At 38.6% G+C, this 24,852-nt stretch overlaps 5 protein-coding genes across 8 annotated transcripts; 4 read left to right on the top strand and 1 right to left on the bottom strand.

Annotated features, from left to right (window-relative positions):
- Positions 1-1,045: 1,045 nt before the first annotated feature.
- LOC103981175 (mitogen-activated protein kinase 4) lies at positions 1,046-7,924 on the top strand. Its single transcript, XM_009397807.3, has 3 exons — positions 1,046-1,468; positions 2,034-2,459; positions 6,968-7,924. Exons 2-3 carry the CDS (start codon positions 2,037-2,039, stop codon positions 7,646-7,648), a joined length of 1,104 nt encoding a protein of 367 aa, XP_009396082.1. The 5' UTR covers positions 1,046-1,468; positions 2,034-2,036; the 3' UTR covers positions 7,649-7,924.
- Positions 7,925-12,693: 4,769 nt separating this feature from the next.
- Positions 12,694-13,233, top strand: LOC103981177 (bZIP transcription factor 11-like). Its single transcript, XM_065146304.1, has one exon. The coding sequence runs from the start codon at positions 12,694-12,696 to the stop codon at positions 13,231-13,233; it is 540 nt and encodes a 179-aa protein (XP_065002376.1).
- On the top strand, positions 13,234-13,997 carry LOC135636529 (probable dehydrin LEA). Its single transcript, XM_065148243.1, has 2 exons — positions 13,234-13,642; positions 13,721-13,997. The coding sequence occupies exons 1-2, from the start codon at positions 13,490-13,492 to the stop codon at positions 13,883-13,885; spliced, it is 318 nt and encodes a 105-aa protein (XP_065004315.1). The 5' UTR covers positions 13,234-13,489; the 3' UTR covers positions 13,886-13,997.
- Positions 13,998-15,958: 1,961 nt separating this feature from the next.
- LOC135636528 (dehydrin Xero 1-like) lies at positions 15,959-16,586 on the top strand. The gene is made up of 2 exons (XM_065148242.1): positions 15,959-16,235; positions 16,305-16,586. Exons 1-2 carry the CDS (start codon positions 16,029-16,031, stop codon positions 16,476-16,478), a joined length of 381 nt encoding a protein of 126 aa, XP_065004314.1. The 5' UTR covers positions 15,959-16,028; the 3' UTR covers positions 16,479-16,586.
- Positions 16,587-16,829: 243 nt separating this feature from the next.
- LOC135636527 (protein ANTHESIS POMOTING FACTOR 1-like) lies at positions 16,830-24,583 on the bottom strand. 4 transcript variants are annotated; one of them, XM_065148237.1, is made up of 11 exons: positions 24,442-24,583; positions 24,205-24,297; positions 21,482-21,582; positions 20,407-20,516; positions 20,247-20,313; positions 20,048-20,147; positions 19,790-19,906; positions 19,581-19,718; positions 18,771-18,852; positions 17,719-17,768; positions 16,830-17,145 (listed from the first exon to the last, which is right to left on the bottom strand). In XM_065148237.1, exons 2-11 carry the CDS (start codon positions 24,274-24,276, stop codon positions 16,993-16,995), a joined length of 990 nt encoding a protein of 329 aa, XP_065004309.1. In that variant the 5' UTR covers positions 24,277-24,297; positions 24,442-24,583; the 3' UTR covers positions 16,830-16,992. The 4 variants fall into 4 exon arrangements, with proteins under 4 accessions (XP_065004309.1, XP_065004310.1, XP_065004313.1 ...); XM_065148238.1 differs by having other exon boundaries at positions 24,518-24,555; XM_065148241.1 differs by having other exon boundaries at positions 21,478-21,578; positions 24,442-24,487.
- Between the last annotated feature and the right edge of the window lie 269 nt (positions 24,584-24,852).

Consider the following 24,852-nt stretch of genomic DNA (forward strand, 5'->3'; position numbering starts at 1 on the left):
AATCATTGGCCGATTTCCTTAAGAAGTCATCATTTTTGTTTTTTTCCAAATAGTGTCTCTGTTTTTTTTTCTCAAATAGCGCCCTTATTTTTTGTTATCTCGAAAATACCCCTTCATTTTCTTCCCCGCCGTCGCCTCCGCCCCACCGACGTCACCCGTGCTTCCCCGCCCGCCACCTTCGCGCCGCTGGCGCCACCCACGCATCGCCTCCGCCATTGCTCCCCCGCTCGTCGCTGCGAGATTCGCCCTTCCCCGTCGCACCCCTCACCTCCGCGTTTGCCCTTCCCCATCGTGCTCCTCACCTCCGCCCGAGCGAAAGGCAACCGTTGCCCCTTCTGTCGCCGCCAACAACAAGGCACCCCGTTAACTATGCTCTGCCGCCCCACATAGCAGAGGAAGGGAGGGCGGCGCATACAGGGCCAACGATAACAAGACCGATCCTTCCTCTATTGTCGCCGACCTGGCCATAGGCTGCCCCACCCTCCCTTCCTCTGCTTTGTGGGGCGGGGGAGGCGCAGCAGGCTGCGTGTCATCGGTCGCGGCACAAGGGGTAGCAGCCGTCTCTCGCTCAGGCGGAGGTGAGGAGCGTGATGGGGAAGGGCGGGGACCCATCTGCGGAAAAAGGCACACGCGGAAGCGAGGAGCACTATGGGGAAGGGCGGCGTCAAAGGGGTGGAGGTATTTTCGAAATTACAGAAAACAGGGACGTTGTCTGAGAAAAAAAGGAAAAGAGGGGCTTTTTCAAAAAAATTGGTCCAAAATAATTCAATGCGTACAGTTCCACGTGGCAAGAGAGGGGCTGCTTAATTGACCGCGTGTCAAAGCCGGTGCTCTCCGCCGTACTCGGAAGTCCGCGATTCCGCGGTACATTCCCTTCGGTCAACAGATTGGACGGTGGAAATGAGGCGCCGCGAAGCACCCTCAAATCTGGTCCGACGGTTCTATCAGGGTACATTGTGCCGCCGGTTCAACATAAGCAGTGCAGGAAGCGCAACGCCCGATACGAACCCGACGTGTCGGTTATATTTAATTTGGCGCCTCCACTCGGTCGCCCATCGTTCTCTTGATCTGGTGATTCGTAGCGGACGCAGAGATCTGTGAGATCCACGCACGGAATTGGTGTGGATTAAATGTAGGCACAGAGTGACAGTCGATCCAAGCCGGGTCGCGACGATTTTGAGGCAGCGCTGGGCGGAGATGGGAGTAGTGTAGGCTGTGATTTAGGGCTCCTGGTGAAGTCCGTTGGAGGAATCGCAAGGGGCAGAAGGTGATCCAACGTAGGGGCCTGCCGATCTGATGGTGCCCCCGCTTGGGTCTCCGGGAAACCTAGGGCTTTAGTCCGTTCTTGGGTAGAGAACGAGGGAGAGTGGGAGGGTTGAGATCTTTGCTGCTGAAAGCATAGAAGAAGAAGCCCCGAGTGGTAGTTGGGCAACTCTCTGAAGTCCGCTAGATATTTGCTCGGACCAAGGTAATTACTTTTTCTGATATCTCTCAGTTTGTAATCCTGATCATTGGATCGTCTAGTGGAGACCTTTCTCAGCTTTAGCTGTTTACTCTTTCGCTGCAAATTTTTGGGTTTTGGCTTCTGCCATCTCGAACTGAGTTCCGTGAGTTCGTTTCTCCATAGTTCTCATTTTCATTAAGGTAAATTTCATAATTATAGAGTTTTATTTGGTTTTGGATGATGATTTAATGGTTTTTCCCTTTGATGTCCTGTTTAAATCTTGAAGTTTACTCTTTTAGAAAATTCCCGTTTAGTCGGACTAGTCGTTTTGGAAATGTCTAATGTTTTGATGTCAGACAAAAATTTTGCTCTTTCTCATCATTTACTCTCTATGGTGATTCCCTTCCAGTTGAACTAACCATTTTAGGAATTTTCAATGTCCTGACGTCAGAAAGAAGTGGTCTTTCTATTTTTTTTTCTGGTTTGTAGCATGATGTTGCTTGCTTAATCTCCGGCTTCTATTAGATCTAGTTGCTTTTTGAATACAGTGATCTCTGTTTCATTGTACTTTTGCTTTTGTTCTTTATAGGAAATGGCTATGCTAGTTGATCCTCCAAATGGAGTGGGAAACCAAGGAAAACATTACTACTCAATGTGGCAAACCTTGTTTGAGATCGATACAAAGTATGTTCCCATCAAGCCCATTGGCAGAGGAGCATATGGGATTGTGTGCTCATCAATCAACCGTGAGACAAACGAAAAAGTTGCTATCAAAAAAATTCACAATGTATTTGATAACCGTGTGGATGCACTTAGAACATTGCGCGAACTGAAACTCCTTCGACACATTCGGCATGAAAATGTTATTGCTTTGAAAGATATAATGATGCCAGCCCACAGGAGAACATTTAGGGATGTGTATCTTGTTTATGAACTTATGGATACCGATCTGCATCAGATTATCAAATCATCACAAGCACTTTCCAATGACCACTGTCAGTACTTTCTCTTTCAGGTATCGATTCTTGAAATTTGAAATTGTGCACGGTACTAAAAGATAATTTGTGGGCACCATTAATAATCCATCTCTCATGGTTGGTTTGGTGGCCTAGATTTTTATGCATAAGACAACTTCTCATGGTTTGGTTTTTTATTCATGATACCACTTACTATGGCATGAATTTTTTTCTTCTTTTTCTACAGTCATGACTACATTTCAAAAGCCAGTTTCTTATGGCTTGACTTATTGATGGACAGAAGCTAAAATTGTCTTGGTTTCTCATGCATAATATAACTTTTTGTTAGCTTTCTTGGTTTCAAATCTTAGCTTCGCAAATTGGTTTCTTATTTCTAAGGCAATCTCTAATGCTTAGATTCCTCCTGAGCAAGCTCATATGTCTCATTTTCCTCTTGACTCAACATCATATGGATTGATTCCATGGCTTATTTCTTATGTATAGTCTGATCTCTAATGACTTGGCATCGTAACTTTCCTACATGTTGACATTTTATGGATTGATCTTTTCTTTACTAAATGGTTTTAATTTCTTATGCATAAGATGACCTCTAATGATTTAGATCTTTATGACTTGAATTTTTTTACTATAGTAGAAGCTAGGTGGCACCATGGGTTAAAATCTCAGCTGTTATCGATATTGGTCTGCAGCTGGACTGATATGGGACTGGTAGGTACATGTATGGGGTAGTAGCACAGCTGGGTATTGGTAAACTTACTGCTAGGTAAATCTGACACGGTAAGTTTACCGAGCGGTAAGTCTGGTTTCTGACCTGATTGAGTGAAATTGCCTGATCCTCACACTGGTCTGCAGTCAGATGAGTAAAATTCAGTTGGTATGAAATTTGAATCCATGGATTGTATTATTCATAAACTATTTTTTTATTGCTCAGCTTCTTTTTTCTTGGACATGCTTGAGATTGTTTATTGCTTTATTTAGTGAATTGGAATCAGGGAAACACTAGGCATAAGTTAATCCCTTATAGCTTGGCACTAGTTGGAGTGGGCCAGTTATCCTTTGTTTTAGAATGACACTTCCTGATTTCCATCTCGGTGAGGTTCGGCTGTTTTCGGGACAGTTTTAGCCTATTTATTTTCTTTATTTTCTTTCTTGAAAAAAAATTCTGCAGCAACACAGGGTCCATTTAACTTGTCACTCCAAAAAATATATCACACCCACAAAAATTCTACCTAGTAGTCAGGTGCTTTGTTATTAGTCATGTTCCTTAGGAAAATACAAATTGCTTCCATTTACCATGAAGTGCAATTTTGTTTACATTTTTCATGTAGTTAGTTCAATTGTTTTGGCATTTTTGAGGCATTATATCATTCAGTTCAACAGTTCCAAGGATAAATCCATAATCACCTACCTTTTGAGGAATACCTATAATATTTATGTACATTATGTTTCATTATGACTTGTTGGAAGTTAAGAAACATAAGCCAGTCTACTTGTGATGAACAAGAAAAACATCTAGATTTTACGGACTCGATTTATAGGGATATGGTGATGATTGAAGTTTTAAATGGATTTTCTACTTAAGAAGCGAACATGAATTTAAATACTATGCCTTACATCGAAATTCTTAATATGGTACCTAAGATGTGTTGATAACATGGATGTCATCTCATCTGAGATGATGGGGATATGATCTGTATTGGTTCTTATTGGGAGGTTCAAAGATAGTAAGAAAAAAATTCCTATTGGATGTTGCTTGAAATTTTTTAATATTATTACAACTCTTGATTGAGAGTAGCCTGATATTGGATATTTGCCATGAATTATGCTGACTTTGTCCATTGAACTTTATCAGCATAATATGTTCTTTGGAATTTCTTGACTAATTAATTAGACTTGTGATCTTGCAATTCAATAGAATTGTTGGTAAGTTCAACTGACTTTATTTCAAGTTCCATGCCTCGATCAAAGTTAGATTTACCATGACCATGAAACTATAATGGCCTTGCTTTAGGAACTTGTATGCTAGAGCAAATGGCGATTTATTAGAGAGTTTCTAAGTGGACATTCACAGGCAAGGCACATTCTCAAGTCTATAGGCTCTTACCGCAGAAGGAAAGAGATGCTTGTACCTATTTATTGCATATTATACCTATTTATATAATTCATTCATGCTGATGATGATACTCTTAAGCACGGTTTGTTGTACTGATGCATACTGTCAGGTACGGGCAGTACGTACTGGTTCGATATCAGTACACAGACCAACAGAGTCTGTACCGGGTGGTAAGGGTCGAAATCTGATCGTTATCGACCTGTACTAGTTGGTATACTCGGATTTCGACCATTGCAGACTTGTACTAGGCGATAATGGTTGAAAGCCGACCATTACTAACCTATACCAGTCAATAACGGTCGGATTTCGACCGTTGCCGATCAAGGGTTGAGATTGCCCTATTTCAAATGGTCAATTTGACCTTTTGAGGCTTAGAAAAGTGTTTTTAAACCCTTTCCTCCCCCTCTTTCAACGTATTTTACTCTCTCAAACTCATTTTCACTTATATCTCTCTCTTATTCTCCCATTTTCACTCTCCTAAACTTAACAAAGCTACGATTTATGAATTTGGATCAAATTTAGGAGATTAATTTGGGAGGATTAAGAGGAAGAATACTCTAATCAAGAGGTATGTATTCTCTTTCTAGATTTTTATTTATTTATGACATGATTAAGCCTATTCTATGTGGTGTATGACTTAACATTAAGGTCCTTAATGTTGTGATTAGTGTGTTTAATATTAATTTTTTTCAAAATTAGACACTTAATAGGTCAAATCTTTATATTTCATGCATATTAAAGATTGGATCATATGTTTGTGATGGTATAATAGATTTAATTAGGTTTTAATTAAGTTTTTTTAATGTTATGATTAGTGATTCTAATGATGATTTAATCAAAATTGATCGTTTGGATCAATTTACATTATTTTTGTTAAAATTATACTAAATTTATATTTATTTCTAATTTAAAAACCTTAATCTAACTTTTTTTCTATTTTTCAGGTATTTTTGGAGGTTTTTTGATAATTTTGGGTGTACCGTCGGTATGCCCTGGCGTATCGTCGGTATGCCTCGGTTGGCAGAGTGGATATGCTTCTCAAAGGGGAGCTATCTTGCTTTCATATGAAAAATAGATCTGTGATAGTCCTATTTTACCTCTCTGTTTTAGCCTTTTTTTTCTAGGTACAAGAGTCTTAGTAAAGGCTCAAATTCTGGTCTACAAGTGGTCTGCAGAGGAAACTGAATAATAAGCATATTTTTCTGGAAAAATATTGACACTCAACTCTTCAAGCTGATAACTTATGATTTGGGCATGCATTTCAGTAATATCTTGCATGATTTTTTGCATGCTGTATTGGGATAAATGACATAGCTGACTAAAAATTAATTCATTCCAATCAAGTTATCATGGACTTAAAGTAATTTGGGAGGATCAGAAAATATGGGTTTTTTTTTATTTGTTGAAAGCTTAATTGGATGCTGAGGATCATGTCTAATTAAATAGCAGATTATGTTCAGTTTAGGTTTAAGGCTTATCTTCTTACAGTAACAATTTCTCATATTGGCATATTGCTTGCATGATATTGCTATTTATGATTGGATTTGCTACTAAATCTTGAAGTTGACTAAACTCATTTGATTAATTTACCTCCAGATTAAGTAGGTTATCTTTTATGCTAATGAAAATGAAGGGCAGACATGGCGGCTAAAAAATAGGTCAAGTACCAAATATATCTATCCAGATGGACGATATGCATATTGAACTTTGCTTATTTTTTGATTGTCTATAGATAAAAGACAAATATAATTAATTACACCCTGGTAGTACTTGGTAAATATGTAGCTTTAACGGGAATTTTTAATTGAGGCTTCAACAAATATAATTAAAGAAAGCTGGTAATTCTTGGTAAGTATGTAGCCTTAATAGGATTCTTTAATTAATCTAAAATGAACGAACATTTTCCCAAGTAATAGCTCCGTAGTAGATTCTTGTGAGTTCTAAGTGGATATTGTGCCTACTTGATGAAAGAGGAAAGCTGCTTTTTATTATTATTTTGGTTCTCAGATATACCAACTTATTTGATGGAAGGCTTCAAATGTTTATCGTCTGCTAATCTAAATTTTAGACAGTACCAAGTTTCAGATCCTTTAGCTTCGACCCCTACAGAAGCTACCCTTTCAGTATTAATTTGGTATAGTTGCAGACTCCTTTTTTTCCATATCCTCCTTGCTTTAAATTTAGGTAGATATGAACAATAGTCTTACGTGTTTGATGACATGTGGATAATCTTTTTTTTCCCAATTGAGTTATCAGCAGTTTTGTTTTTTTTTTAACTCTTTCTTAGAAGATATAGATATGCATTTGGATATACAGTCTGCACCATTTATATTTAATGATTGATATGGTTATGGAATGTGAAGATTGGCCGAGTCTTTTTCTTAAAAAAGACTTCTGACAAGCTTTTGGTTAAACTCTCTCATTTGATTATAGTTGCTGCGTGGATTGAAGTATATCCACTCTGCGAACATACTCCACAGAGATCTGAAACCTGGGAATCTTCTTGTTAATGCTAATTGTGAGCTCAAAATTTGTGATTTTGGTCTGGCTCGTACAAGTAGTGGGAAAGGCCAGTTCATGACCGAGTATGTCGTTACCCGCTGGTATCGGGCACCTGAGCTACTTCTCTGCTGTGATAACTATGATACCTCCATAGATGTTTGGTCAGTTGGATGCATCTTTGCTGAGCTGCTTGGACGAAAGCCCATCTTCCCAGGCACAGAATGCCTTAACCAACTTAAACTCATTGTCAATATACTTGGCACCATGAGTGATGCTGATATTGGCTTCATTGACAACCCAAAGGCTCGTAAATATATCAAATCCTTGCCATACACTCCTGGTGTTCCTCTTGGTAATCTATACCCAATGGCCAATCCTTTAGCCATTGATTTACTGCAGAAGATGCTTGTTTTTGATCCATCCAAGAGGATTAGTGTCACTGAGGCACTGGAGCACCCTTACATGTCACCTCTTTATGACCCCAGTGCCAATCCCCCAGCTGAGGTTCCTATCGATCTTGACATTGATGAAAATCTTGGAGAAGATTTGATCAGGGAGATGATCTGGAAGGAGATGCTTTACTATCATCCAGAAGCTTCTGCAAACACATAAGAATCTGTGCTTATTATCAGAGCAAACTCCAGGCTTATAATTTATAAAAGTCCACTATTATTTTGTTGTGGCTGTTCTCTTGTTATGAGATATGTTCCAACAGTCTTTCCTGTAAATATTAATGTATCGTGTGCTAAGTGCATGTGGTGGGTGGTGTTCCTCATACTATATTAACACTTGTATGACTTGACTTTGCGATGCACTGCGAAGTTCATCATTCTTGATGATCCTAAAGCGCCCACATTAGATGTGGTACATATAATTGTTTGGTGGCCATTGATTTCTTGCAGATTTTTAAGTTTCTGTAGTGTGTTCATCCTTCTGTTTCTAGATATGCTTCAGCATTTGGTTCAGAACTTATTTTGGATGGCTAATGTTGCATGGATGATAGTTTAGTCAGATTAAACTTGGTGCAATTTAGTGTTGACCATGTTTTTGGCTGTATCATAATGAGAATGTTTAGTCTGCTGGTTCTTTTAATCTGTTTATATTTTCCTCTTTGGAGTACGTGCAGGATTTTGACTAGAGGCCACAAGAGGTTATGGATGCTCTACGGGCACCAATTGAGGTTACTACTTTCTTAAGAGTTCCATTTAAAGTAGGCGTTTTTGTTAAATAGTTATGCAATGACAATGTATGATAGACTACTTTTTCATCATTTAAGAAATGTTTTGGTTCTCAGTCTGCTGTTCACCTCTTGACCTTCATAATATCCATCTTCAGTGTGAATTTGATACGAGTTCAATGAGCTTCTATTTTCTCACTAGATGGAGTCAGGTCTCCTACAATATTTATTAGTCCCAGGCTTTTCAAGTTAGAATAGAATTAGATTTGCCTGAGAAATAATATTAGAATCAGATAATAATTGCAGTCCAATTGTGAGGAAAATAAGCACTGAAAGAGATTTTGGTTTTTTAGTCAGGAAGATAATTGCTTGATTATTATCCTATCTGACCATAGAGAACCTTTTGTGATGGCTTCATCAATCTTGCCATGCTTCTTTTTTATGACTGGCTTTGATTTTATGTCTTTGATGTCGACTGATTATGATATCTTCTCAACACTAATGGAGGTTGCCTGAAGTCAAATTTTGTTGGATGCCGAATCATGTTTGTATTATAAACATAAGGTTGCTGTCAGCTACAGGTAGATTCAACATTTTGTGTAGCCATATCTTTTGTTGAAAGTATCCAAATGAATCTTCTTTTTTTCTGGTTTAAATAGATTTAGGAGGTGTCACCAATCGTTCATTTGACTGTCTTCAGCGAAGGTACGCTAACCAAGCATCTCGTTGAAGCTAGATAAATTGTTTCTGATTCCAATTTTTGAAATCTTAGATTATGGGGTCATTAAATCTGAAATCTAGTGATGTTTAGTTCATCTGCTTCTTTTTATGCATGCATCAACGTGAGTGTTATTGTTTGTTCCTATTATGCTACTTCAATGCCTGGGTTACACTTTCATGACTTGTATTTTTTTAAGGATAAGACTGTGTATAGCGAAGGTTTAGGATCCATTTGGAGGCAAACCAAAGAGGATCTGTTAAATAGTGAGAGAGTAGTTTAACCTGAATGCCACTGAATAGATAAAGAATGTTCATGTTAGTCCAGTGACTCCTTTTTATCAGTCATGAGAAGGTGAATGTTTGTATCTGATATTTCTTTTTCTTGGTCCAGAACTGAAAGAAAAATATTCTTCGAGTGTCTGTACGCTACATTATTTTACATATCCTCACAAAACCTTCATCACTAAGCCTTTGTCCTCTTCTTTTCTCTTTGGAAAAGGTGCATGGAGTACAGTGGCTTTTTGAGAGCAGATCCATGTAGGGTTGGACAAAGGATAAAGCTGTGGTTGTCACTGCCCCATGTCTTGCACTGTGGGGCATATGATGGTCGCTGTTTGCAGTGGAAGATGAGGTGGAGATAGTAGTGGCTGATATAAGGTGAAAAAAAAAGAGAGGTCTTAAGGAAAGATATTTCTTAATGTGGGACATTGGGAGGCCCTTCTTCTTTTGAGGTGTGGCATCAAACCTTTTATGTGAAAGGATGCAAGTGAGACTTGATGTTATAAGTTGTAGCTTTCTTTAAAATGATTTGGCCTTTGGTGAACAAGAGAAAAGGCCAAGGGTTTCAAGGTTTGGATCATCACAAATCCATGGAGCTTTATTCTTCTCATTAGCACAGACATGAATTGTCCATGCTGCAAGATAAAGAGTTCCAATTAGATACCAGATTGTTATTGGACAGAAAGAAAAGGTGGGAGGATGAGATGGAGAGGTGCAAGATTGGATATGGAAGAGGGGGTGGAGAAGTTGGAGAGGACAGAACATGTTATGCTATTAGGATTTCTCTTCAGTGTCTCTTCCTTCCCTTGATTGTGACAAATGGATAGGAAGATTGTCATTTCATGAACCATTTCTTTTGTCTCAGTCTCATTTCCCCAGTGGGAGCTGTCACTCAAACACTTACATTATAATGAGCTTGACAAAGGAGGCCTAGAGATTAGGATATAGGTGAGAGAGTTAAAACTATTGGAACTAATCCTCAATTTTCTTTTCCTGCTTGTCATCATGACAAAATAGTAAAAATATAGTTGTCGCATGAATCATATCTTAGGCCTCTTAGTTTCTTTGCAATACAAGATTTTTGATGAAGTGTTTGAAACTAGTTGAATCTGATGTAACTATACAAAGGTTGCTAAATGTTATACCAGTCTATCAAATGGATGACCCACTTGTGAGATGATTGAGCTGGTCTGCATCATCTCTGTGCAGTCTTTTTCATGTGGTCAATCTCTTGAGGCAAACAGTGCCATTTCTTTCATCACCATTAATGAACACCCACCAAACAAACAAACAATTAAGCTCAAACATATTTCAGTCTAAGTATGATAACCTGCAAAATCTTCTTTTCATTTTGTTGATTAGAGGGGTCCAAGAAAAAGAAGTTATCAGTACTGGAGGCAAAAAGTATTCACCAATCGGTACATTTGGATTCTATTAGAAGACTCCTAAGAACATGGAACATATTCTCATGAACACTAGTGATCATCAATCCTTCTCTGCAGAGAGTACTGTTTCTGTCATCTCCTCCATATGAGCTCTACACCAATGATGATCTGCAAAGTCAGTTTATTTTCTATCTTCTTCTTCTTCCTCTTCAAGCAAAATCTGTCTGAGAGCATTATGTTAAAGCATCTGAATTGGTGAATTTGGTGGGTGCATCATCTTTGGAAAGGTTATCAGTGATAGATCACAAAATGTGATCATCCTTATCATTATGCAATGTGAATGTAATTAAAATTTACTGTGTGGACTGTGGAGTGGAGACAATTAACAGGCTCTGAAAGTTTCCATGTGCTTTAATACCACCAGAACTAAGTTTATATATATTGTTTGGCTAGGTTAAATGTATCTGAGAGCCTCACCAGTCCATTTAGGTGGAGAACAACTCCATGATCCCACTTCTCTAAGCTTTCTTTTACACATCATTCTTGCATCAAGTTGAAGCCAATGTGTGATGAAGCCACTAGGATATATAATTTAGTCTGCTTTGCTGCTTCCAGTTCTTGTCCTTGGCACATCTGTTGGACTATGCAAACCAAACATCTCCTCAGTACCTCCTTCATTGGATCATCTGACCTTTAGTGGTGTAAGCAAGTCCAAGATTGATGCCTTGTTTAGAGTGCCACTGTGAGAAGGCCTCAGAGCATCAAATCTGTAGCATAGTTCAAAAGATTTACCTGGTAATTTTATATTTTGGAAAAAATCCTCAAGGCATATATAATACTCCAAACTCCATCCATGGCCACCAAATAAATAATGTCAACAGTATCAGTGAATATATAATTCTATGGCATGAAATGGAACACAGCGTGAAAGAATTGTTTAGTGGAAGATTATACTAGATGTTGCTTTTGGGTGCCTTTCTGGGATGTCATTTGCTTTTCTATGTTACAAAAGTAGTTCTTGGTAATACTTTGGGAATCTCAACATTTGTTTACTCATTTTCCTTTTTTCCTTGTTTTATTTAAAAGGAACAATTACCTATCACTATTTAAAGCATTGCAAACAAATGCAATTTTTCTGAGTAATTTTTTATTTTTTTTGTCAGAGAGGTTGGTTGTCTCTTTAAGAAGTGCAATTGGACATTGTTTGAAATCCCAGATGCCTTGTGTTGGGAGAATCTAACCACTCTACTTGAGATTTCAAAGCTCTCTCTCTCTCTCTCTCTCTCCCCCATCCTTTTTCTCAATTTTTTATTATTGGTTTTTGCTTCCACTTGGTCCACTTTGTTCTATAAATTCCACCCCTCCCCTGTGTTCCAATTCCCTTTCCCCCTCTTATCTCTTGTTAGCTTTCTGGGATTAGTGTTGCTTTATTCTTCTGCAGCCTTGGCCCCCCCCCTGTTTTCCTCCTCCTTCCAGTAGCCTTTGGATTTCTCTTGGGTTCTCCATCCAAGATCGAAAACCCAACGGCTGAATACTGTGTTCTTGCTGCTGTATCTCTGGTGCAGAAGATCAATCATCTACATTTACTTCGACTGCCTGTTATTTATTGGGAAAGCTCTGCCAAATTTTTCTCTGAAGATTCTCTTCCTGAGGTCCCAAAACCTTATCAAAATCTGGCCTTTGCTTAAGCTTCGATCTAAAAAGATCATCTTGCTGCAGGAATCTGGAGGACTTCTTCTTCCTTCTACAAAATCTAATATTTTTATCTCCCAACCTCTCCTCTCTTTTTTTTTCACATGCAGCATCTGTTTCTCTTGATGTTTCTGATTGATGTCGCCTATCCTACTTGAGATCCATCTCTCTCGGTATATGTTAAATTCCACTCTCGGACGCAGTACCCATCTTGTTCAATCCTTCTCCGTCGTCTTCCTATACTGGTTCTACGTGTTCTCCGAGCTTGTTCTAAGATCTGAGCACCTGCGCCGCCCTGCCCAATCTGCTACAAAGAAATAATCTCTTTTTGTTAGTGTTAATCTTACTACAGCTTCATAATTTACTCGAGGCATTTTTACTTGAGAAGAGCCAAAAAGCTTTCCATGGCTTCTCCGGGTGGGACTTCTTCCGGATCCAGTCTGCTCCAAACCTCCGTCTCCGATGAGGATCTGCAGGCGGCGGCGATGGAGCAGAAGAAGCGGAAGCGAATGATGTCGAACCGCGAATCGGCGAGGCGGTCGAGGATGCGCAAGGAGAAGCACTTGGACGATCTGACGGCGGAGGCGAACCAGCTGAGGAAGGAGAACGGCCGACTCCTTACTTCCGTGATCTTCACCACGCAGCAGCACGTCGCCGTCGAAGCAGAGAACTCTGTTCTGAGGACTCGGATGGTGGAGCTCACCGACCGGCTGCAGTCTCTCGATGAGATCCTTTTCTGCTTTCAGCGATCGCCATCAGATCCATGGAGCTTCGGCTTCGTTAACCAGTCCGTCATGGCTTCAGCCGACAACTTGTTTCAGTATCGACAGCTGAGAATCCAGAACGAAGTACTAATGGCTACAAAGACGGCATCATCAAGCATTCATTGTTTGCTTGAGCTCGAAACAGTGAGGACAAAAGGGTGTGCGCATCTCAATCACTGAGCTCGATATAGTGTCTCAGCTGTGTCGACGTTGCTGGTGTTTGTCTTTTCCTAAGTATCGATGCGTATGGAGACTCATCAATGGTGTCTTCCACTTTTGAATCTTACACGTGTTGAAGTCAGTCCACCAAACGTGTCACCTCGTCGCCATGCAGCTGTCGTGCGTGACGACGCCCACCTAAACACGTGCGTGACACGTGATTCTCCACTAAGTGACACTCCATTTGGTCGTCACCACCGCGGGCAGCGAGGAAGCCATGTCGGCAGAGAGGGAGGAACACGGCGACCAGATCCGGCGGACGGATGAGTGCGGCGACGCGGCGAGGGAGGTGATCGCCGGCAGCATGGAGCACCACGGTGCTTCCCTGTCCGAGATGCTCCGCCGCTCCGGAGGTTCCGGCTCTAACTCGGTCGGCCGCTTCACCTCAAAAGCGTTCGCTTCATCGTCTTCATGTCCGTCTTCATATGTTTGACCGTCGTGCATGCAGCCTGGGTATGTCGAGGCAGGCCGCGGAAGGGAGGAGGCGGCGCGGAAGGAGAAGCTACGCCTACACGGCGTGCACAAGAGGGAGGAACGAGGGAGCACGGTGGGGAAGCACGAGAAGAAGGGGTTCATGGAGAGGCTGAAGGACAGGTTGCTGGGCCACCATTAGAGATGGACTCGTGTGCTGGTTTCGTACGTGGTTGTCGTCGGTGTATACGTAGCGATGCAGCGTTCGTACAATGTAATCGAATACGACATGGTTTAGATGTGAATTGTACGTATAGTATCGGCTATTGCGATCATTCAAAGGAGGAGAGAGAGAATCAACAAAGAAAAATATATCAAAATTATATAGATAAAAAGTTATATTTTAAATATTATATATATATATATATATATATATATATATATATTCTCTTACTTCACTTATTCTTTTTCCCACTCCTCCTCCTCCTCGCTCCTCTTTCATCGTCCATTCTTTCCCATCACATTCTCTTTCTTCTCCCTTTATTTACTCCTCCCTCCTTCTCATTGTCATCTTCCTCTTTTTTTTCTTCTCCTCCTCTCGTCGTCTCTAGTGCCTTTTTTTTTTTTTTTAAGCATATTAAAAGCTGAAGCATCATTAAAAAAAATAAAATAAAAAAATATGGATTGAAAAATAAAATCTAAGAAAATCACCCATGCAGACTTTGTACATCATAAGGGTAGGTCAGTATAAGGGTTGGTGGACTGACGCAAATTTTATAACGGATTCAAAATGTATAAATCATAAGGGTACGTCAATTTTTATAACGGATTCAAAATGTATAAATAAGTAGAATATATTAATCTAATTTAAAATTAGTTTAAAAATTAAATAAAATAATTTTTTATATGAATTATTTAAATTGATTAATATCGATGAAAATCATCATCAACATATGAATCAATATAATATAGTCCATCAATACAATATAGTCCAAACCCAAAGACATAAGAATATCAACATCGAGGTCTTGAGGTGCTGCCTATACTGAGATTGATATTGGAAAAAGTTTTCCAACTCGATCCCCATGACACTTCAGTTAGTCATCAAAAACTTAGTAGGTATGAATTTTTTTTAAAAAAACTAGCTTTAGACATTAGTGCCTGGATTATATTTTATATCATGTCTTATGGGAAACAATATGTAATTTCTCCAACGCTCCCTTCTTAACGTTTTGTTCATGTTGACAACAAGGGGGAGATGGTCTCGAATGATCTACCTTGGACTTTTATTTACGCACGTGGATGGGATTTTTTTTCCTTTTATATTAGCTTTCATGTGACGCTTACGTATCAGATGATAATTGATCGTTAATATATTTTTTATTATTTATTTTTTTATTTAAATATTTCTAATTAAGGAAGCTCGAAGTGACGATTAATTCATTCGATAAACATATTATCAACCTGTCTTTTCATGATATCAAAAGGATGAATTTTTCTTGACATAAATGAAGTTTTTCCAACTCATATACTTATTTTTCTCCTATATCATTTCATATTTATCTATATTATAATCTTAGTTCACCAATCATCATCTCGTCCTTCCTCCACTCCCTTCGTTTGTCCTTCCTATCATCACCCTTTTTTTTTCATTTCTTTTCTCTCCTTCTCTTCAAACGTCTATCGTTTCCGTAACATTCTCTTTCTCCGCTCCTTCTCATCGTCATCGTCTTTTCTTCTTCTCCTCCTCTCATCCTCTTTGTGATTAAATTATTTCTTAATTACACAGCATTATTTGAAAAAAAAATTATGGATTGGAAAAAATGAAAATTTTCTAAGAAAATTACACGTACATACTTTTTTACATAGTAATATACTAATAATAAGGATACGTCGACAGACACGAATGTAAAAGCGGATACAGAGTGTACAAATAAATAAAAAAACACTAATCGAGTTTGAAATTACTTTGGAAATTAAATAAGATGAATTTTTTTTTTTGTGTGAAGTATTCAAATTGGTTGGTAAGATAACGTGGCCGCCGCGTCAGCGCGTCTAGAATTTTCTTCATCGTTCGGGCTGAGGGCACGTGCCTGCACGCGTGCCCAGACCGCGACGACGTTGTCGTCCACACGTAGCCACCTTGCACACGTGTCGGCAGAACTCCATGCAGCCTCATCACGTCGGCCCCGCGTCCCTCCCACACGCTTGCGGGGTTTGAAGGACCCACGTAGCGCCCAAGCCACCACCCTCCTCTTCCTGCACTATTTGTACCCTCCCTCCACACCCCGGCAAGCTTTCACAGAGAGAGAGAGAGAGGAGAGACAGAGAGGGGGACGACGAGAATGGAGTACTCGAGGGACGAGCATGGTAAACCGATCCCGATGACGGACACGTACGGCAACCCGATCCAGACGGACGAGTACGGCAACCCGATGCCGGCGACCCAAGGATACGGGGTCGGCGCGGGCGTCGCCGGCAAGGAGCAGCACCATGGGGGCGGGGGCATAACCGGCATGCTCCACCGCTCGGGCAGCTCCAGCTCCAGCTCGGTAAGCTCGTCTCATCTTGACTTACAAGAATCATATTGCAGTAGGCATAGATTGACATGATGTCGGCAGTCGGAGGACGATGGGCAAGGTGGGCGGAGGAAGAAGAAGGGGTTGAAGCAGAAGATAAAGGAGAAGCTGCCGGGTGGGCACAAGGAGCATGAGAGCAGCGTCGAGAAGCAGCACGAGAAGAAGGGATTCGTGGAGAAGGTAAAGGAGAAGATGCCCGGCCACCACAAGGAGTAGATTAGCGTACTCTACGTATGTATGGTTGTGTATTTTGTTGTGTTTGTGTTTAACACTCTGCACTCTGCAAGAGAATAAATGGGCGGATGCTTTCCTGTGGCATAAAAAGGGTCGAGAGAGCTGATTCCTCGAGACAAGAACCTAAGAATTCAAACCATGCATCAATTTTCAGAACGATGAAAAAATATTGGGGAAAGCTTAAATTCAACGTATTAGATTCTAACAATGAATGTATTGGACAGCCAAAATCACCATTTTCTAATTTACAAAGCTGTTTTTTTTTTTAATTTTAATTGATCATCCAAAGAGAACTCACAAATCTTTCATGAAAGGAAGGCTTAGCAGAAATCGGGATCCAAAAGACAAATCATATGAATCGTCCGTTTTAAGCTGTCAATATCGTCATGGTAATTAAACAGAACCGATTGCTTGGTTCATTAATTCAGATGCATAAGCCAAATATGGACGATACATATTTCATTTGTAAGCAACTTGAAGGGATGATGGGATTTGGTCATTCTCCGGCAGTAGCTTCACCATTGCTGGGTTCCTCGTTTGATTTGGGTATCCAAAATGTTAGGGCGGTTGATGCAGCTGCAAACATGACTCTCCTCGGTGCCCACTTTAAGCAAGTCACTGCACCTATGTAACTGTTCCAGGAAGCCACCTGTGACACAATGCAGATTGTGAGTGCCATTAGATATACCACCATGTTCGACAAATGATGAAAGGAAAAAAGATCCACTACGTGTCTATAAACAAGTGATTTGTGCTGCCATGATGATGTAAAACTCTTGATGGGGGACTGAACTGATGGCTTTTGTTGCACAGCAACAGCGTTCATTAGGTGAGAATTATATTATGAATGATTGATGTGCCTCCCAAATTTGACGAATGGAAAAAAAAAAAAAATCTGTTATTAGCAAATAAACAGCACTTCAATGATGTCAAATTGTTGCTAAAAATCTTAATCAGAGCTAAATATATGCCAAGATTCATAGGTGAGAACGCTTGACAATGCAGATCAAATTATTGTCACAATGGAAAAGATGACCCTTGTTTTTTTTGACAGAGTGAAGTCCTTGTGAAAAGAACACAAATGCCTTGGTATGTTTATAAACTCACATTAGAATAACATATGAACGAAAAGTTTATTAGCCTGTGAAGATAATTCAGGTCTTCAAAGGAAATTATCGTAGGTCTTCAAAAAGCATCTAAGAAATGGTAAAAAGTATAATACCTCATTGGGCTTGTTGATGTACCAAGCATGCAATGTTCCATCTCCTGAACCTGCAACAGGTAAAATAGTTTTGAGTTATATACCTTCAGAAACTAAACTTCTCCACAAAATTAATTTCCAAATAGCAAGCCATCAAAGAGAGAATAGCAAAATTGAACTTGATTTACATAAATAATTTCTTAGTTGTCCATGGCTCGAACAATCATATTCACCTGCTATTAGAATCATAGTCCATTTAGGTAAAAAGAACATCAGAAAACTACAGAAGCATTGAGCCGTTGATACTGCGTTTTTCTATGTGACCCACAATGTGACCCACAAAAGCACTGGATGCCACCAGATAGAAGGTATGCTTATGGGTAACAGATACTCTATAAACAACAAAGTCCTATATGATAGGGTGAAGGATCCAAACATAATGCCCCAGATGTAAAGCTGTTAAACATCCAACTTTACCACCAATATAGATTACGGGAAATGTTGTAAATAAAAAGGAGAAAGCCTTTACAACAAACCCACAAAGATGGTAAAACAGAAGTTCCAGATTTGGAAAAGCAGGAAAGAGAGCAGAAAACAATATTTTGATGAAAGATTATATCTGAATTCTAATGATTCAAGAATGTATAGTTTTATCACGGATACAAAATAACTGCTCATACTAAAAGGAAGAGCAACTTTAGGCTAAACTAAGCATTTAAGTGATGCAACAGAGACAGTCACATATAGTTATCAAACCAAGATTACTTGAAAACTCGCAAACAAAAGTAATAAACTTCAGTACAAAGAAATATTCTAAAGGTACTTATTATCAACATATGTACATGGAATACATAGAAATATACATATTATGAAATCCTAAACTTTGCTTAAGCAAGTGATCAGAATAAATAGGTATCTAGAAAATGTATATGCAGATTGATTAGACAACTCGTTATCATAAAATAACTTCTTACAGATTCTTGACATTCAGAGCATAAAACATATAAGTAAAACAAAACTGAATATGGATTATATCATAATTTATTGTTGAAAAGGGCAACATGTAATATGACCTGCCACCACATATTGCCCATCTGGAGTAAATGTAGCCTCGGTTGTTAAATTTGGTGATGGCTCCAAACTGAATCCACAACGCTGAAGAAGACCCAAGGACAAAATCCATTATCCATCAAAATATTGCCTCAAAACACCAAGAGAAAAAAGTAATGTGAGGATTTATACAAATGTTGGCTACTTGTTAGCATCTTATGTTGCAGTTGAAAGAAACTACTACAAAAATATCGAGAATAAAGTCATGAATTACTTGCTATATGTAAAAGATAATTTGCAACATAAGCATTAATATGAAGTCTCAGCCACCTGAATACTATATCAGAAATAAAAAAACTTGATGAGCTATACAACAATAACAAACTGGTCCTAAAGCAAACACAGAGTTGTAGGCATCAGTTCTCAAGGTTATGCTTGTGCACATACAACGAAATCCAACAAAGATATAGGTACAGGTATTACTGAAAGGGAAGAATTGTCACTGTGGGTGTATCTGATGTGATGACAGCCCTCAGATTTTTAAAAGGTGATGGTATTACAACAAAGAGGTATTGTAACATTGAGAACTTGTGAATGATTAAAAGAAGAGGAAATATGTAATTTTAATTGGGACTCTAAGATGCAGTCTGAAACATTAAAGAGTTGAGAATTTTGAACAAACTACTCTGCAGACTTATGAAGTCCATTCACTTGTCACATATATTGGTAGAAAAAATATGAGAATATATCATGTAGCATAATAGTTTGTCTAATCACTCAAAATGACAAAAAATTTATGGCTGAAATATCAAATATCCAAGTGAGATTTCAACCTTATCTCCTCCATAGGCATCTAGAATGTAGATATTGTTATTTGTGGTTGTCAAAACCATAGACCTGCCGTCATTGCTGAATTTGATATCACAGACCTCAGCAGTATCTCCACCAACAAGAAAAGTATCAAATGGACCCTAAAAGATACCCAGAAGGGTCAGAACATATAAACTATAACAAAGTACAGAGTTTCTGAAGTGCTGAGGACCTTGTCATACGAACGAGAATCAAACAATTTGATAGCACCCCCTTCCATTGCCACAGCAAAAACAAGGCCTTGTTGATCATAAGCAACAGTGGGCCTTCCACGTAACCGCAGAATTCCCTGAAGACTAAAGCAGTGAGCATGAATCAAGTTCAGATAATACTATGTATATCTGAACTACAAATTGCTTTGAAATAATTAATCTAACTGCCGTTACTTTTAGCATCCAAAACAGTATTTCAAGCATAAATAAACTCTGACCTGGCATGCATTTACACGGAGATCCCATATTCTTACGCTATGGTCAAGAGAACCTGACATGAAGCTGTCATTTATAGGAGACATGCACAGTGAAACAACTCTGCAAGAATTGTGCAAGAGCTTGTTAAGAAGATACAACATAGATGCTCAACATCCAAGTATTAGTAGTGGCATCATCGAAGAGAAATTTAATCGTTACCTCTGCTTGTGCCCCTTGAAGTACCGTAGGCAACGATTATCATACAGAGATAAATATCGCAATGATTCTGTTAAATAAGAAGTATATAATCAGATGCATAAACTACAATTCCTTTGGAATAATTTGTTTTGGTAAAAAGCTGGGCTCATCAAAATAACACCATTTGTCGACTCTATATTGTATCTTGATGAGCACAAAATGGAACTTGGATGGTGTGTAAAGCAAATTCGATCAGCACCATGCTTCTTGTGATATGTGGTCTTCAGCAGCCTGCATGCAAGAGCAAGCTTGACTCAATAATATGGTCATAGAAAATGAAAAAAATGAAAAAAATTTACTTTTCCCCAACATTTGTTGTATCACCCAAGTTGATATGGTACGGGTGGTACAAACCAGTCTGACTGGCGACCAAGACGTGGATCGCCCGAGTCTCCGTCAACACCCCCCAATATATCGTGTGTCAGTATACTAGTACAAACCGGTATCTACCAACCCGACAAGCCCCCGAGATGGCTCCAATACCCAAAATGACTTTCAGAAAATCCCTGCTTTTTCCCTCCATAACCCAAATATGGATAATAGCAGAGTAATATTAAAAATGCACAATGTAGAAATAAAAATGAATTATCGAGATAGGACATCAGATCAACTGCATTGACATTTCTATGCAATGTACTGCTAATTGACGAGTGCTCAGTGACAGATATTTGAAATTCAGATGGCTGTTAAACCAGCTTCAGCATGCAGCCATTTGAGCTTCAAGCATGGTAATAATTCCTAAAAAGGTGCTCCTAATGCATGAAATTAAAGTTAAGAACAATCTTCCGGTGTTATCCTTGATTCATCTTTTGTGCAAATTAAATATGTCAACATCACAGTCAGACAATCATAACCTCCTAATGTCACTATAAAAATAATAATATCTTTCCAGTTGTTTGTTCTTTATCTCCTCCAATATCCTTAAAGGTCCCCACAGACATGTGAAGTCCCCAATTCATGATATCAATATACCATGAACCCAGCCTAATGAGATATAAGATAAACTGTTTACAGTAGTAATTGCAGAAAAAACAAAACTGTCTGGTCAAAGTCTACCTAGGGTTGATGACAAGAAAATAACTAAAAGAAATTGCAATCAATTTTATATGGTAAGCACCATAATTTAATGTTGAATATACCACATAATAACCAGAGATTGAAAATATGCACAAAGGCAACTGGTAAAACTTACTCACTTAGCATTTGCAATATCATAAAGGCGTATAGAGTCATCCTCACTTGCAGTAATAAGAAGATCTTCCGTTCGATGAAAATCAATAGAACTTATTTTCCCTGCCTACAACAAGTAAATATTATATTTGGCAAGGAATCTTAACCAATTTAATAGAACAGGAGCTAAAAAACAATGACAGAACATGATATAGTGGCTACAACGTAACAACATGAAGTAATATTTACCAAAATAGACCCAATTGCCCATTACATACAACTGTCAAGTCAAAGTACACATGCATGAATATTCACAATCATAAGCAACATCTTTCATGCCATTGATTGAAGGATTCTATCATTATATCAGAATGGTCCTGGTGCAGTCATATGTACGATAACATGTAAAAGAGAAAACAGCTACTACCCATAATTTTCTGGTCGAATGGCTGTTATAGATAAATAGCTGTTAGTGATAGTCACAACCTTCGATTTGTTGCTCATATTCATCATTGTTCATCAGATAAACGAATTTGTGCTGTGAATTTGAATCATAGTGACACATGGCTACTTCTACAATTACTTCTTTTCTGATTATTGAAAAAGTAATTTCTTCGATATCAGAAGCTATTTCCTATAGTAAATCATAATGGTCCATCATGACAATCTTGGAGGGCTGATAACAGTATGTTAATCAGTTTTAATGAGTTATGACAGCTCTAAACTGTTTCCATAACAACTGCTATAATGGTGCTTGGAAACCTCACCTCATGCTACTTACTATTCATGTCTCCCACTGTGGTGGAGAATAATTACCCAAAAGACTGTAAAAGAATTTAAAAATGAAGCAATAATTGCACAGAACATTGCATTATGTCTAGTATGTAAATAATAAAATACGGATCTATTTCAGCTTAATCTTTTCTCTAACTTATCCATCAAGCTGAGTGGGACACTTATAAGAACTACTTTGGACAATGCCAAAGTTTCATGGTCTTCAGCAAGGATAATACCCAAAAAAAACTACTTTGTACAATACCAAAGTTTAATGGTCTTCAGCAAGGATAATACCCAAAAAAACTACTTCGGAATAAGTTTCCTTCTTTAACATTCTCACACCAAGAATTGTTGTGCCAATTAACACCAAAAATAGTACAATGCCAAAAAGGTACAGCACCCATGTTGACCTGTTTTGGAGGTAGTCACATATGGCTAGGCTAATGTTTGGTCTGTGCTGCCTGACATGACATAAAATTGTGTATGCTACATAATACAAACATGCCACATATCATGAAATAGTAATCCCAGTTTCAAGAGTTTAAGCTTCTTAGATGCTTTGCTTTTGGCTTGTACTTGTTGTAAACTGACTAAAGGATTTATATATACATCCTTGACAATCAGGGAATGAAGATTTTTGTAGTGCCACACTGTGGGCACACTAAAAATTCAATAGATAGTTATAGAGCCCATGCCAACCTTGCAATCCTCATGTTGATTGGTGTGTCATGTGGGCACAATATTGTTCCATGAATTTAAAACCTGCTGGATGAGTTATCAAAAATTCATATAATATTTTTTTTTTAATTTTCATTAAGATACCAAAAGTTGCTATAAGAGATATTGGTTGGATCTTTGTCTTTCTTTGCTTTGACAAATTTCACTAGTGTAAAAGGAGCCTATGACAAAAGAAATCATATGGCTGCTCAAAGCTAACAATGTTGTGTGCCTAAAAGGCTCTCTTTTGGATATGTTAGTATACCTAATTTAGTATGGTTTAGGCAGGATACGTATAGGATGATGTTGTTCCTATCTATGCGGTCCAAGGGAAAAGAAACCATTCAGGTCCATTTAAAGTGGTAAGGTTACCATGGAAAGGGCTAGACTGTATTGCTTGGATTACTTTATTTTGGATGTGAAGCCCCTCATCTTCATTCTTTCCCTTTGCTTCTGTTCATCCTTCAGTCTTTTCTTGCTGCTCAACAGAATACCAAACAAATATCTGTAGATTACAGTGATCAATCTTGTTTGCTTTTTTGTTTTGCTGTAGTTACAATTTTCTCTTTACATGTTTCGTACCAAATGTCAACTTAATTTTTTCACCACAGTTTCCTAGTTTTACATGTCTACAACTCAATCATCAGCCTCCGCTACAGTTGCTGACTTTTTCTATTAAGAACCAATGGAATCCTAAGAATCATCTAAAGAAGAAAAAATTCCAGTACCAAATAGAGACAACAACATCCATCTCTTGGAACCAACTTATACTCCAAAAATTCAATAATTAGTCTCAGTCTCCATCAACCATTCATCTTATGCCTGTTCTATAAGACAATGCAGGTTGCATCAGATCTCTCAACAGGGTTATTTTCCAACAGATTACGCTTATAACCAACCATCACTAACGCCTCAATCCCTAACTTCTCATGAAAAGAACAACTAGAAGTTTATGAATGATTTATTATCAGAATATATAAAGATCCTGACTTTTCAGACCTATTGCCGCCACCATCAATTAAGAGGAGCAAACAAGACGCTATCACCTAGAAAAGGACCGACTCGTGCAATCAACTAATTCCAAATAGAAGGCATCAAAGAAACTTCTGATCCTTGAGTATTCTAGCACCAGAGAAGGACATAATCGAACCATACAAACGAAGACGCCAAACAAATACGACTGAGTTCAATCGACGAGGTATTAGCAAACAACACAGATAACAGAAGAATTTATATAGAGGAGACAATCACGCACGTAGTCCGTGAAGACGGCGCCAACGGCCATGCTGCGCACGGTCTCTTGGCTGAGCTCTGTGATCGCAGACATCTCCTCCTCCTCCTCAGTTTTCTGTGGGTGGGGAACAGAAGGAGAAGAAAGGTTTTTTGATCAAGATAAACTACCAAGAAAAGGGAAACAAAGAGATTAACGATTGCTTCTGGGTAAGAATCCGTTGACAGAAAGAAAAAATCGAGTAGTGATGAGACGTATTACCGATTCGATTCAGCTGTGCTCTCCGGTGAGCGAGCGAGAGAGAGAGAGAGAGAGAGAGAGAGAGAAGGGGCTTAACTGATCAAGGGAGAACGGGAATCGAGATCGACCGGGGTCGGGAAGAAGAAACCCCAATTGCCTTTGGTTCTTTTCTTATCTCGAACCCGGAACTCGGTCCGGTTCGACATTTATAAGCTACAATACATAAATAAATAAAATATTAGAGCCCCCTTCTTATAATAAATATGATCTCTTCTGTGTTAATATAATTACAGAATGTATATATTAAATCATTATAATAAATATCAAAAATTATTTTTTATTTTATTTTCTTTAATTTTTAGTTCATCTCATTTCATAGAGAAAAAGAAGAAGAAGAGAAAGGAGAAAAGGGAGTAGTTGTAGATATAAGAT

The sequence above is a fragment of the Musa acuminata genome, chromosome BXJ3-4 (genome assembly GCF_036884655.1).
Source record: "Musa acuminata AAA Group cultivar baxijiao chromosome BXJ3-4, Cavendish_Baxijiao_AAA, whole genome shotgun sequence".
NCBI classification, from domain to species: Eukaryota; Viridiplantae; Streptophyta; class Magnoliopsida; order Zingiberales; family Musaceae; genus Musa; species Musa acuminata.

Bases quoted from the DNA above. Each gene is read 5' to 3' on its own strand.
- LOC135636527 (XM_065148237.1), bottom strand. From the start codon at position 24,276: ATGTCTGCGATCACAGAGCTCAGCCAAGAGACCGTGCGCAGCATGGCC. The intron at 19,907-20,047 runs GTCAGAGTTTAT...TTTAGTCTTCAG, and splicing joins TCCGTGTAAATGCATGCCAG to GGAATTCTGCGGTTACGTGG. The intron at 18,853-19,580 runs GTTGAAATCTCA...GGTCTTCTTCAG, and splicing joins ATGCCTATGGAGGAGATAAG to CGTTGTGGATTCAGTTTGGA.
- LOC135636528 (XM_065148242.1), top strand. From the start codon at position 16,029: ATGGAGTACTCGAGGGACGAGCATGGTAAACCGATCCCGATGACGGAC. The intron at 16,236-16,304 runs GTAAGCTCGTCT...TGATGTCGGCAG, and splicing joins GCAGCTCCAGCTCCAGCTCG to TCGGAGGACGATGGGCAAGG.
- LOC103981177 (XM_065146304.1), top strand. From the start codon at position 12,694: ATGGCTTCTCCGGGTGGGACTTCTTCCGGATCCAGTCTGCTCCAAACC.
- LOC103981175 (XM_009397807.3), top strand. From the start codon at position 2,037: ATGGCTATGCTAGTTGATCCTCCAAATGGAGTGGGAAACCAAGGAAAA. The intron at 2,460-6,967 runs GTATCGATTCTT...ATTTGATTATAG, and splicing joins GTCAGTACTTTCTCTTTCAG to TTGCTGCGTGGATTGAAGTA.
- LOC135636529 (XM_065148243.1), top strand. From the start codon at position 13,490: ATGTCGGCAGAGAGGGAGGAACACGGCGACCAGATCCGGCGGACGGAT. The intron at 13,643-13,720 runs GTCGGCCGCTTC...TCGTGCATGCAG, and splicing joins GAGGTTCCGGCTCTAACTCG to CCTGGGTATGTCGAGGCAGG.